We start from the raw sequence: 14,108 nt of genomic DNA, 5'->3' as shown, positions 1-14,108 counted from the left end.
ATCCCTGGGTTGGGAAGATCCCCTGGAAGAGGGCATGGCAACCCACTCCAGTATTCTTGCCTGGAGAATCCCCATGGACAGAGGAGCCTGGTGGGCTACAGTCCATGAGGTCCCAAAGAGTTGGACACGACTGAGCGACTAACATTTTCTAATTAAGGTTCTCCTGGCTTTTTCTTGAACTTTACTCAGGTCGGGGAACGTGTATTCAGCAGTACAGGTTATTGGGCTCAACAGAGAAGACATTCCCTTTATAATAGCTGCAGAGTGTTTGCGCCTGAAGCATCCAAGTGGAGGGGCCGGTTCTCCGTCCTTGCACCCCAAAGTCTCAGGGTGGGTGGGCATGCCTCCGTGGCCTGGAATATAGTTTTTCTGTTACTTGGCAGCAGTTTTATTCATGGTCCATCGAGCTATGGGGGCATTGGGAAGATCAGGGCTCATTTAGGAGCCCAGGTGTTTTCATCTCTGACACTGGTGGCTCTGAAGTGACCTGTTTGCCCAAGGAGACTGTGCCTTCACGGGACAGAATGGACCATCCCCAGGCTATACCTCTTGTGTATATTCTTGTCTGCAGTTGTGCAGAGGGGTGAGCCTGTGGTGGGAAACGAGGTGTAGAAACCAACAGCTCTTCTCAGCGGGTGCTTCTATATGCTGTATTCTCAGTCCCATTCAGTTAAAGTGTTACTGCCTGTGTTTTGTAGATGAGGAAACTGAGGCTCGGCCCTCATCAGTGCTAGGGTGCAGCTTCAGCTCCAGGCCTGCCTCACTTTCAAGTCTTTCCCTTTTCTTCTGCACCATATTGACTGGTTCAGTCATTCTTGAAGGAAATCAACCCTGAATATTCATTGGAAGGACTGATGTTGAAGCGCCAATCCTTTGGGCACTTGATGTGAACAGCCAACTCATTGAACAAGTCCCTGATGCTGAGAAAGATTGAGGGCAGGAGGAGAACGGGGTGACAGAGGATGAGCTGGCTGGACAGCATCTCACCACCAAGGCAATGGACATGAACTTGGGCAAACACTGGGAAATGGTGAGGGACAGGGAGGCCTGGCGTACTGCAGCCCATGGGGTCGGACACGACTCGGTGATTGAACACCAACAAGCACACCATATTGCATTCTTATTCATAAGAAGATGAACGAGCAGGTTTTCAGACCTCCCACGTGCGGTGAGCCTGGCTTGCCATCCCTTCATCTGTGGGGTGACTTTTGCCTCTGAGCGTGAGTCTGTGAGCAGCCTTGCATCTGGTGCTGCTCTCTGCATCCGGGTCCAACGAGAAGAGCCCCGGGCTCTCCTCTAGGGTCCCCTGCCCTCCTTCCAACCTGCTCCTGAGCCCTCTGCCCTGGCACAAGGCTTTATCACAGCCACATCACTCAACTCAGGGAGCAGCATGTCAGAGCTCCTGGGTCTGTTCCACACTCAGTGGGGTGGACACCCTCCTGCACACCCACCTCAGAGGTTTGTGCACACACTCACGTATGCCTTCACATTCTCAGCCCTTTCCAGAAAGGAGCCTTTTATAAAATGTGTGGATTTTGTGGCAAGTTTTCCATTTGAATTCTCAAAGTTTATAAATTTATAGCAGTAAACTATTGGGTACTGATTTCCCTGGCGGTGCAGTGGTTAAGACTTCACCTTCCAATGCAGGGGGTAAGGTTTGATCCCTGGTTGGGAAGCTAAGATCCCATGTGCCCCCTGGCCAGAGAACCAAAGCGCAAAACAGAAGCAGTACTCTAACAAATTCAATAAAGACTTTAAAAAAATATTGTGCAACAACAACAAAAAATGTGCCGAGGTGGACATTTTGAAGGTAATCGCATGGTTTCTCAAAGGCGTTAGTTGATAAGTCATGGCAGCCTCAACCCCCGTTCTCTGGACTAAGATGCCCCGTCTGACCCAATGGATGGTCTCATGGGGCTCTTTCAGCCTCTGGACTCGGGCCTGATCCTAGACAGGGGCTACTCGGCAGGCGGAGCCATCTCCATGGTAGACCAGTGTCTTTTGGATTTCCCAGCTCCCCTTAAGCTTCTCTGGGGACAGCTCAGGATGCTCCTCTCCACTGGGTCAACATCGGTCTCACACAGCCCTGCAGCCCCAGGCTTCAGAAGTGCCTTCCCATGCCGGGGATGCAGGCAACATGCATGTACAAGCTAGCATCTCTGCTTCACTATTTGGGACCAGTTAATAAATTTTTGTTGTTGTTGTTCAGTCCCTAAGTCGTGTCTGACTCTTTGTGACCGCAGGGACTGCAGCATGCCAGGCTCCTCTGTCCTCCACTACGACCACAGAGTTTGCTCAAATTCATGTTCATTGAGTCAGTGATGCCATCCAACCATTTTGTCCTCTGCCACCCTCTTCTCCTCCTGCCTTCAATCTTTCCCAGCATCAGGGTCTTTTCCAATGAGTCAGTTCTTCGCATCAGGTGGCAAAAGTATTGGAGCTTCAACATCAGTCCTTCCAATGAATATTCAGAAGTGATTTCCTTTAGGATTGACTGGTGTGATCTGCTTGCAGTCCAAGGGACTCACAAGAGTCTCCTCCAACACCACAGTTCAAAGGCATCAATTCCTTGTTGCACCACCAAGGAAATCCCTACCCAATAGTTTTACTACTATAAATTTATTAACTTTGAGAATTCAAATGGAAGCTTGCCACAAAATCCGCACATTTTATAAAACACTCCTTTCTGGGCAAGGCTTGGTGCCCTTTATGAACATCTCTCACATCCAAACGACTCCTGGAAAAACCATAGCTTTGACTATACAGACCTTTGTCAGCAAAGTGATGTCTCTGCTGTTAATAAACTTACCTGATACCTAATACATGATCTCAATTTCAAAATGAGAATACTTAGAGTTCTTGGGGATTAAATGAGATAATTCAGTTGATAAGTCATTGCCGTGGTTAACTACAAATTCAAACAATAGAAAGCTCAAGCACTTGTACTTTCTAGCTCACTGGCAACATAGAAGATGGTACCCAAGGTAGTAGTTGGCACTTAACCAATCCTCACCATTTTTATTCTTCTTGCTCCTTGTATTTTTCTGCTTTTCCTTCTTTAATGCATCTTCCTTCAAATACTCTGGTAGCTGCCCCTTCCCCTATGGTAACTTTAAGCAGCAGGAGTCTGTGGGATCAAGGATTTTGATGGAGTGCATTCAGTCTGTAGATTGCTTTGGGTAGTATGGACATCATAACAATAATAAGTCTTCCGTTCTATGAACATGGGATGTCTTTGCACTTATTGACATTATTTTCAGTCTTTTGGCAACATGTTTTAGTTTTCAGGTTATAAGTCTTTTGTCTCTTTGCTTAAATTTATTCCTAAGTACTTTATTCTTTTTGATACTATTGTAAATGAAATTACTTTTTGAATTTCCTTTTTGGATTGTTCATTGTTATTTTATAGAAACAACTGATTTTTTTGTGTTCATTTTGTGTTCTGCAGCTTTGCTGAATTCATGTATTTGTTCTAATAGTTTTTTGTTTGTAGGGTGTGGATCTTTAGGATATAAGATCATTTCATCTATGAACAGATATAATTTAATTTTTTCCTTTTCAACCTGTATGCCTTTTATTTATTTTTCTTGTCTGTGTGCTCCAGCTAGAACTTTAGTACTGTGTTGAGTAGATATGGTGAGAGTGTCTTGTTCCTGATGTTTCAGTTTTTCACTGTTGAGTATGATGTTAGCTATGGCCTTTTCATATATGGCCTTATTACATCAAGGTAGTTTTCCTTTATTTCTAGTTTTTAAAATTTTTTGTCATAAAAGGTGTTGAGTTTTGTCAAATGGCTTTTTTGCATCAGTTGAAATGATCATTTTTTTTTTCTTCATCCTGTTGCTCCAACATTTTTGTAACGTCAAATTATATCAAAATCAGGAAGCAAGACTTATGAATGCTTATTCACCTCTTAAGGAGTTGGCTGATCAGGGATGGACTGTTTGACATTAATATTAAAGGAGACCTAAATATTAGACTCAACTCTAGCAAAGACCTGCAACTTCTTTCCTCTGTTAAATATTTTTTAAAAATTTCTCCCATCATTTCCTGTTGTGTATTGTGTATAAGTGATAAATGTTAATTCATTAGTTAAATATTTTAGCTCCCTTTTAAAGTAGGAAAATTCATAATGATTGCCAATAAGAAATAGCTTTCCAAGTAAATGATGAGTTAGTCTGTGTAGGACAGAATGTGCTGTTTTAAAAGTTAGCTATGGGGACTTCCTGCTAATTCAGGGGACACAGGTTCGATTCCTGATGTGGGAAGATCCCATGTGCTCGCCAGACAGCTAAGCCCCTGTGCCACAACTACCGAGCCTTCGCTCTAGAGCCCACGCGCTGCAGCTGCTGGAGCCCTCTTGCTCCAGAGCCTGTGCTCCGCAACAAGCGAAGCCGCCGCAGTGAGAGGCCTGCAGCCCCTGCTCCCTGCAAGCAGAGAAAGCCCATGCACAGCAGTGAAGACCCAGCGCAGCCAAGATAAACATATTAATTTCTTTAAAAAGTCAGCTATGGGAGGCAGGGGCACAGCTCAGTACTCTCTGGCAGGAATATTGGCCAGTAATCATTTTGCAGCCCACCAGGCTCCTCCATCCAGGGGATTTTCCAGGCAAGAGTACTGGAGTGGGTTACCATTGCCTTCTCCTCCATGAAAAGTCAGAGGTTTTTAATTTAGGAAGAAGCCAAGTCCTTATGAATTAAAGGATGATAGTGTCTGGGATGATTCACTTTGAAATGACCTGGCGGAAGTGGGAGGGGATAAGGAGTTAAGATGAGCAAGAGTCATATGTATTAGGTTCATTACACATTCTGTGTACTTTTGTTTGAAATTTTTCATAAAAAGTTCTAAAAAGAAATGAGGTAAATAAATGATGGTGCAGCATCCATCCAAACATTATGTAGCCATTACAATAACACATCAAGGATTTTACTGATGTGGGGTAAGAAAATCAGGAAGTCAGTCTTACTAATGTGGTGCATGTGTGCTTGGCACATAAATATTTGCATAGAAAAATATTGGAAGGAAAAATATTAAAACATTGGCTGTGGTTAGTCTTCCTTGATTGGTGAGATAGTGATTTTCTTTCTCTGTGTCTTTCAAACTTTCTACAGTGAACAAGAGAAAAACGTAATTCCTTTTTTTTTAATATTTATTTATTTTAATTGGAGGTTAATTACTTTACAATATTGTATTGGTTTTGCCATGCATCAACATGAATCTGCCACAGGTATACACGTGTTCCCCATCCTGAACCCCCCTCCCACCTCCCTCCCCGTACCATCCCTCTGGGTCGTCCCAGTGCACCAGCCCCAAGCATCCAGTATCATGCGTCAAACCTGGACTGGCGATTCGTTTCATATATGTAATTTCTGTTCAAGTTTTCTTAGGTTGGATTACAATTGCTTTACAGTGTTGTGTTGGTTTCTGCTGTACGGCAGCACGAGTCGGCTGTGTGCACACATGCGTCCCCTCACTCCTGAGCCTCCCTCCCACCCCGGCGCGCCAGCTCTCTAGGCCCTCACAGGGCACCGAGCTGAGCTCTGTGTGCTGCCCAGCAGCATGCCACGGGCTGGCTGCTTGACATGCGGTGGTGCGGATATGCCAGTGCTCCCCTCTCAGCTCCTCCCGCCCTCTCCTTCCCCCGCTGTGTCCACAAGTCTGTCCTCTCTGTCTGCGTCCCTATTCCTGCCCTGCAGATAGGTTCATCAGGGCATAGATTCCATATTAATACCCAGCATTTGAGCAAAACATAATTTCTGAAAATTTTTCTTTCAAAGAAAGAAACCAAATCTGCATTGTATAAATTGGTGAAGCTTTCCCAGCTTTCTGTTTTCCATTAAATGGGTCTGGTCAGTGGTTAGATAAACACTGATGTGGTTACTAATCTTGAGCCCTGGACCTGTTTTTTGGCCTCTGTCTTTGCCAGGGTCATGGGCAAAAGTCAGTCACCACCATCTCAGTCATTAACTTCAGTTAGACTTGTTCCTCTCACATGGCTTTCTCCCTGATTTTTAGTGAGCTGGACATGATTTCCACGAGGGTGATGGACATTAAGCTTCGGGAGGCTGCAGAAGGCCTTGGGGAGGACAGCACAGGTAAGGCCTTCTTTCACTCTCCCTGCTCTGGGAGGACCCTTGTTGGGTTGTGGGGCTGGCCGAGGGGCTTCTGAAGAAGGGCTCCGGGTTCTCCGCGTGGAGAGTGGGTTCAGTTCAGGGTGTTCAGACACCCCCAGAGGCCTCCCAGGGGCTGGAGAGCCCGTCCAAGACTGTGGATGGCCACTTGAGGGCCGTGCTCCTTTGCTTCTCCATCAGACACACCAGGGACAACGTGTGTGTGTGTGTGTGTGTGTGTGTGTGAGAGAGAGAGAGAGAGAGAGACCAAGAAAGAGATTAAGTCCTTTTCCTCGTTCTTGAAGGTGAACATATCCCTGGGTTTAGTTGACAGAAGCAGAGGAAGAGAGAGGCAGTGGAATCATTCCTCATCCAGGAACATCCAGAGGTTTCAGTGAGACACTGGGCAAAGCCTTGGGTGGTCTAAACATCCAGAAGAAATAACAGTATCAAGAGAGAGCCTTTGGTGCCTCTTTTATGGCTTTATTCTCCTTCCAGAGACCTTTATTGTGCTTTTCTATGGAGCTGAATTCCAAGTCCATGAATCATCATCTCAAAACACACTCCACGAGTTACCCAGTTATGTGGTTGGTTTACTGTTATCTGTAGATTGCTCTGTGTGTCTTGACAGAGGTGGAAAATTGACCTTAGGAAACACATGTGATCTCCCCACATGAGCCTCATATCAGCTATTTGTATTCACCTTTTTTTTTTGTGGCAGAGGTTTCCATTTCTCTCTCTGTTGTTTTAAGTCAAAGTACTAGTAGTGATTGTCTTTAGGTAGTTCAGGTGAACAGCTTCCAAAAATATTAAACCCTAGCTCTTAACTCTTAGCTTCAGATACTAATTTCGTTAAAGAATTTATTTCATATAATACAGATAGATTTTTCTTATTATCCTATATATTAGGATTACTTTTTTCTCTCACATTTCAGTACATGCAGTGGTAATTTTCAACAAATGGTGCTAAAGCAGTTGGACATTCGTATGTAAAAAAAAAAAATGAAATTTGAAAGTTCACAGTTGGTTTGAATTCAAATGAGGGTACAAAAATTAATTCAAATGTATAATTGGCATAAATGTAATACTATAAATCTTTTATTAAAAGAAAACATAGGAGCAAATATTTATAACCTAGGATTAGATAAGAGTTCTTAGATATGATACCTCAGACTCTAAAAGAAAAGGTTGATAAATGGAACTTTCTCAAAATTTAAAACTTTTGTTCTGTGAAAGATACTGTTAAGAAAATGGAAAGTCAAGTCACAGACTGGGAGAAAATATTCACAAATCACATTTGACAAGAGCACTCAAAATTTGACAGTAAGAAAACTAACAACCCAATTAAAAATAGGTAAAGAATTTTTAAAGATGTTCTACTTAAGAGGATATGCAAGTGGCAAAAAGCACATGACAAAGCACTTAACATCAATAGCCATGAGTTAGTGCAAATTAAAGCTATGATCAGATACCACCATACACCGATTCAAATGGGGAAAAAACCAACAGAAACACACTTGACAGCAGCAAATGCTAGGAGAACTCAAAGCAGCTGAAACCCTCTTATACTGCCGATGGAAATGCAAATGGTACAGCCACTTTGGAAAGTACTTGTCAGTTTCTTGTAAAATTAAACACGCACTTAGTCTGTGATTCGCCGGTCCGACTCCTGGGTATTTACCTAAGAGAAATGAAACTGTATGGTTACACAAAAGCCTATGGCAGTTTTACTTTTGTTTACCACTTTGTTTATATCTATACAATGGAACCAACTCTTTGGGACCCCATGGACTATAGCCTGCTTGCCAGGCTCCTCTGTCCATGGAATTCTCCAGGCAAGTATACCAGAATACCAGAATGGGTTGCCGTTTCCTGCTCCAGAGGATCTTCCTGACCCAGGGATGGAACCCGCGTCTCCTGCATCTCCTGCCTTGGTAGGCGAGTTCTTTATCCACTGTCCCACCTGGGGAGCCCCACGCAATGGGACAGGACTCAGCAGTAGGTAGGAACAAGCTGTTGATTGATGTAACAACATGGAGGAATCTCTAGCGTGTGGTGATAAGTTTAAAATGCCAAATCAAAAGGATGCATGCTGTCTGAATGACTCTGGAAAAGGAAAAACAACAAGAGCAGAGAAGATATTAGTGGTTTCCAGGGGTTACAAGATAGGGGAAAGGTTTGACTATAAAAGACAGCACAAGAGGGTGATGTGTGATTTTGGTGGTGATTATTCAACTCTGTGTACCCCTGAAAGAGTTCATTTTATTGATAAAAATTTTAAAACAACTTTCAAATGATGTACAGTAAGTCCCCTACATACAAACCTTCAACTTTCAACTTTCAAAGATGGGAACGTGTGTGCCACCCCCTGTATGGCAGCTGTTGTACTTTTTAAGGTACGGTGCTGTAATTTTGGACTTCCCTGGTGGCTCAATAGTAAAGAATCCACCTGCAATGCAGAAAACACAGGAGACACGGCTTCAGTCCCTGGGTCAGGAGGATCCCCTGGAGGGGGGCACAGAACTCACTCCAGTGCTCTTGCCTGAAGAATCCCATGGACAAAGAATCCTGGTGGCCTACAGTCTGCAGGGCCGCAAAGAGTCGGACACGACTGAAGTGACTCAGCACAGACACTCACGCATGCGCTATTAATAATAGCCAATTGTGTTAGTTGGGGCCCTGGACTAACTTTGTTGAACTTATGAAAGAAAAGTTTACTTATGAACACATTCTTGGAACAGAACTCATTAGTATGTAAATGGGCTGGATTTGAAAAATAATCAACTGGGTTTTTTAGAAATAAGTAAAACTATTACGATGAAAGATTCAATTGATGAGTTTATTAGCAGATTATATCAGCTTGAGGGAGATCACAAGGAAGTACACAGAATGTATCATAAGACAGTAAAAGGAAGGAAAATACAGAGAGAGGACAAGAAGCATGGAGATAAATGAAAGGGTATAACGTGCATTTGAGCACTGTCTTAGGAGAGGAGAGCGTAGCTGAGAATTTTCTGGAATTCAGTTAAAAAAAAAAAAAAGATGATCCAATCTACAGATTTAACAAACTGAATGACACCCAGGAAGGATAAATAAAAGGAAATCCACAAAGAATGAAAATATAGAAAACTAAAGACAAAAGTGAAAAATCTTAAAATTAGTCTGAGAGAGAAAAAAAAAAAGGACCTTCAGAGGAGCAAGAAACTGACTTCTTGACCACACAACAGAAGCCACAAAACAGTAAAATGATGTCTTCAATATTATTAAAAGAATAACTTAGAAAAAGTAACTGCCAGCCTAGAATGTGAAACCTAGAAAAACGATGTTTCAGGAAGGAGCTTCAGGAATAAAGTCATTTTCAGATAAACAAAAACTGAGTGTGTCACCAGGAGATCCTCAGATTCCAAAGGAATCTGCCTTCAGGCAGAAGGAAAATCATACCCTGTGGAGGGTCTGGACAAAGAAGGAGTGGCAAGCAGAGAAGATAAGAAACAAGCAGATACGTCCAAACAAACATAGAGCGACCTCCCTGGCGGTCCAGTGGTTAAGATTCTGCACTTCCAACGCAGAGGGCACAGGTTCAGTCCCTGGTCCCGGAACTAATATCCACCTGATGTGTGGCATGGCCAAAAATTAAACAAAATAAAAATTTAGCAATAAACAAAAGCAAATGAATATGGAATAGTATCTGTGGATTTTTAAAGATCAGAATGAAAACAGTAGGGTATGAAATAGGATGAAAGTATTCTAACTGACTAAAGAACTGACTTATTTGAAAAGACCCTGATGCTGGGAAAGATTGAAGGTGGGAGAAGGGGACGACAGAGGATGAGATGGCTGGATGGCATCACTGACTCGATGGACGTGAGTCTGAGTGAACTCCGGGAGTTGGTGATGGACAGGGAGGCCTGGTGTGCTGCAGTCCATGGGGTCTCAAAGAGTCGGACATGACTGAGCGACTGAACTGAACTGAACTGATTCTAACTTTCTTATTTTGTTCCATAATAGAATGTGTAGTATAATTTCTAGGGTAACCCCTGAAAGAACAGAGATAAAAGACAAAGTTTACAAACTAGAAGTGGGAAAAAATGGAATGTTCTTTTAAAGTCAGTTAATCCAAAAGACAGAAAGAAAGATTTTAAAAGACCACAAAGATGGTAGACTTGTTTTTTATTAACATGGAAGTAACTAGAGTAAGGGCTTCCCAAGTGCCTCAGCTGGTAAAGAATCTACCTGCAATGTGGGAGACCTGGGTTTGATCCCTGGGTTGGAAAGATCCCCTGGAGAAGGGAAAAGCTACCCACCCCAGTATTCTTGCCTAGAGAACAGTCCATGGGGTTGAAAAGAGTCAGACCTGACTGAGCGGCTTTCACTTTTCAAGTGATTCACTGGTAAAGAAGCTGCCTGCCAATGCAGGAGAAGTGAGTTTGAGCCCTGGGTGGGGAAGATCTCGTGGAGGAGGAAATGGCAACCCACTCCAGTATTCTTGACTGGGAGATCCCATGGAGAGGAGTCTGGTGGGCTGCAGTGCATGGGGTTTCAAAAGAGTTGGACGTGACTTTGCAACTAAACAACAACAAACTAGAGGAAGTGGCAGTAGCTAATTATACTAATGTTCCAGTCAGAAGTTAAAGGTCAGATTGGTTTTCTGAAACTCTGGTGGTGGTTTAGTCTCTAAGTTGTATCTGACTCTGTGACCCCATGGGCCCCTCCAGGCTCTTCTGTCCATGGGATTCTCCAGGCAAGAATAACTAGAGCGGTTTGCCATTTCCTTCTCCAGGGGATCTTCCCGACCCAGGGATGGTACTTGTGTCTCCTGCATTGAAGGCAGATTCTTTACCACTGAGCCACCAGGGAAACCCACTCTGAAACTCTAAATCTCTTAAATATAAGGATTTGAAAAGTTTAAGATAAAAGGATGGAAGAAAATGAAACTTACTAACACTGGGCCAAAGGAAGCTGGAGTGGTTCTATCAATAGCAATCAAAATTAAGTTTAAGGCAAAAAGCATTACTATTAATAAAGAGGGTCATTTCACAAAACGTTCACTTCTACAGGAAGATATTAATTCTACCTTTCTATGACATTTATCTGGAGAATAAAATGGCAACCCACTCCAGTGTTCTTGCTTGGAAAATCCCACGGACGGAGGAGCCTGGTAGGCTGCAGTCCATGGGATCGCTAAGAGTCGAACACGGCTGAGCAACTTCACTTTCACTTTTCACTTTCATGCACTGGAGAAGGAAATGGCAACCCACTCCAGTGTTCTCGCCTGGAGACTCCCAGGGACGGGGGAGCCTGGTGGGCTGCCGTCTGTGGGGTTGCACAGAGTCGGACACGACTGAAACGACTTCGCAGATGACATTTATCAACATAATGTCCAAAGTTATAGAGTAGAAATTGGCAGTTAAGTAAAAAGATAACTCTACAATCAAAGTGGATTATTTTTAATACACCTAATTGATAGGACAAGTGTATTAAAAATTAAAGACATAAAGTACTTGGACAGCACAATTAAAAAGAAAAAGACCTTGTCCTAATTGATGTGTGTGGGCCAGTGAAGAGAATGCATTATTTTCAAGCACTCTAGGAGCATTTTCAAATTTATGGTAAGCCATAAAGCAAGTCTGAACAAATTTCAATGGATTCAAATCGTGTAATGTGTTCACTGACCGCAATGCAATTAAGCTAGAGTTCAATAACAAAGATTATAAGAAAATTCCCAAGTGCTTGGATATTAAGACGTACTTTTCTAAATAACCTATAGGTCTAACAAGGTATTATAATGAAAATTAGAAAATATTTTACCAAATATAAAGAAACTACATATTGGAACGTGTGAACGCAGCTAAAATAGATTTAGCAGATGTGTTGCCTTGAAAGTGAAAGTGTTGGCCGATCATTTGTGTCTGACTCTTTGCAGCCCCATGGACTATAGCCTGCCAGGCTCCTCTGTCCATGGAATTCTCCAGGCAAGGATACTGAAGTGGGTCGCCATTTTATTCTCCAGGGGATCTTCCCAACCCAAGGACTGAACCAGGGTTTCATGCATTATGGGCAGATTCTTTACCATCTGAGCCACCAGGGAAGCTATATTGCCTTAAATGTGTGTGTATATTATAAAAACAGAGAACCTAAAAATTAATTAGCTAAGTATTCATCTCACTTCAGTTCAGTTGCTCAGTCGTGTCCGACTCTTTGCGACCCCATGAAAGATAGCAAAGTAAACCCAAAGGAAAGTAGGAGAAAGGAAAGAAAAACTAACACAGAAATTAGTGAAATTAAAAAAATATTGCATTCATATTGTTAATGCAATAAAAATATTGCACTAAATTTTTAGTGCAAAAATCTTGCACTTATTCTTTTCTCATGTGAAAAGAATTAACAAAGCCAGACTTTTTTTTTTTAAGGCAAATGAAATTGACAAACCTCCTATGTGATTGATCCAGGAGAAAAGGAGGTGCAGATAATACCAGGGCCAAGAAAAGGGGGCTATATTATAGATAGTACAGATGCTAAAGTAAAAAGCTGTTATTAATAACTATATGCCAATACATGTGAAAATGTGGGAACCTAGAGTCGTCATACAGAGTTACATTGTCAGAGAAAAACAAATAAACATATATTAACACATTATATGAAACGGAGAAAAGTGGTACTGATGAACTTATTTGCAGGGCAGGAATAGTGATGCAGACAGAGAGAATGGAATTGTGGACAGAGTGGGGAAGAGAGAGTGGGAAGAACTGAGAGAGTAACACTGAAATATATACACTCAGTTCAGTTCAGTTCAGTTCAGTTCAGTCGCTCAGTCGTGTCTGACTCTTTACGACCCCATGAATCGCAGCACGCCAGGCCTCCCTGTCCATCACCAACTCCTGGAGTTCACTCAGATTCACGTCCATCGAGTCAGTGATGCCATCCAGCCATCTCATCCTCTGTCGTCCCCTTCTCCTCCTGCCCCCAGTCCCTTCCAGCATCAGAGTCTTTTCCAATGAGTAAACTCTTTGCATGAGGTAGCCAAAGTATTGGAGTTTCAGCTTCAGCATCATTCCCTCCAAAGAAATCCCAGGGTTGATCTCCTTCAGAATGGACTGGTTGCATCTCCTTGCAGTCCAGGGGACTCTCAAGAGTCTTCTCCAACACCACACTTCAAAAGCATCAATTCTTCGGCGCTCAGCCTTCTTCACAGTCCAACTCTCACATCCATACATGACCACAGGAAAAACCGTAGCCTTGACTAGATGGACCTTTGTTGGCAAAGTAATGTCTCTGCTTTTCAATATGCTATCTAGGTTGGTCATAACTTTTCTTCCAAGGAGTAAGCGTCTTTTAATTTCATGGCTGCAGTCACCATCTGCAGTGATTTTGGAGCCCAAGAAAATAAAGTCTGACGCTGTTTCCACTGTTTCCCCATCTATTTGCCATGAAGTGATGGGACCAGATGCCATGATCTTCGTTTTCTGAATGTTGAGCTTTAAGCCAACTTTTTCACTCTCCTCTTTCACTTTCATCAAGAGGCTTTTTAGCTCCTCTTCACTTTCTGCCATAAGGGTGGCGTCATCTGCATATCTGAGGTTATTGATATTTCTCCGGGCAATCTTGATTCCAGCTTGTGGTTCTTCCAGCCCAGCGTTTCTCATGATGTCCTCTGCATAGAAGTTAAATAAGCAGGGTGACAATATACACTACCGTGTATGAAGTAGACAGCTAGTGGAAAGCTGCTGTATAGCGCAGGGGGCTCAGCTCGGTGCTCCGTGATGACCTAGAGGTGTGTGGTGGGGGGAGTGGGTGGGAGGGAGGCTCAAGAAAGAGGATATATATATTTCCATATAGCTGATTCACAATGTTGCACAGCAGAAACTAACACAACATTGTAAATCTACTGTATCCCAATTACAAAATAAACAATAAAATAAAATTAGTGATGGACCTGGGGGAAAAATGAAAAAAGTCAGATAGTTAGAAAAATAAAATAATAAAGTGAGTTCAAGAAGC

The 14,108-nt window shown here is 42.7% G+C and overlaps 1 protein-coding gene across 6 annotated transcripts in view; it reads left to right on the top strand.

The window, feature by feature from the left end:
- KIAA1211L (KIAA1211 like) overlaps positions 1 to 14,108 on the top strand; it is a 125,625-nt gene that overhangs the window by 69,804 nt on the left and 41,713 nt on the right. For all 6 annotated transcript variants that reach the window (XM_018054906.1, XM_018054907.1, XM_018054904.1 and 3 more), the window contains exon 2: positions 6,016 to 6,095. In XM_018054906.1, the coding sequence (XP_017910395.1) occupies positions 6,026 to 6,095 (70 nt within the window). In that variant the 5' untranslated portion in view covers positions 6,016 to 6,025. The remainder of the gene's footprint in view (positions 1 to 6,015; positions 6,096 to 14,108) is intronic.

This window comes from Capra hircus, chromosome 11 (genome assembly GCF_001704415.2).
Source record: "Capra hircus breed San Clemente chromosome 11, ASM170441v1, whole genome shotgun sequence".
NCBI lineage: Eukaryota > Metazoa > Chordata > Mammalia > Artiodactyla > Bovidae > Capra > Capra hircus.
This window is presented reverse-complemented; position numbering and strand designations above follow the sequence as displayed.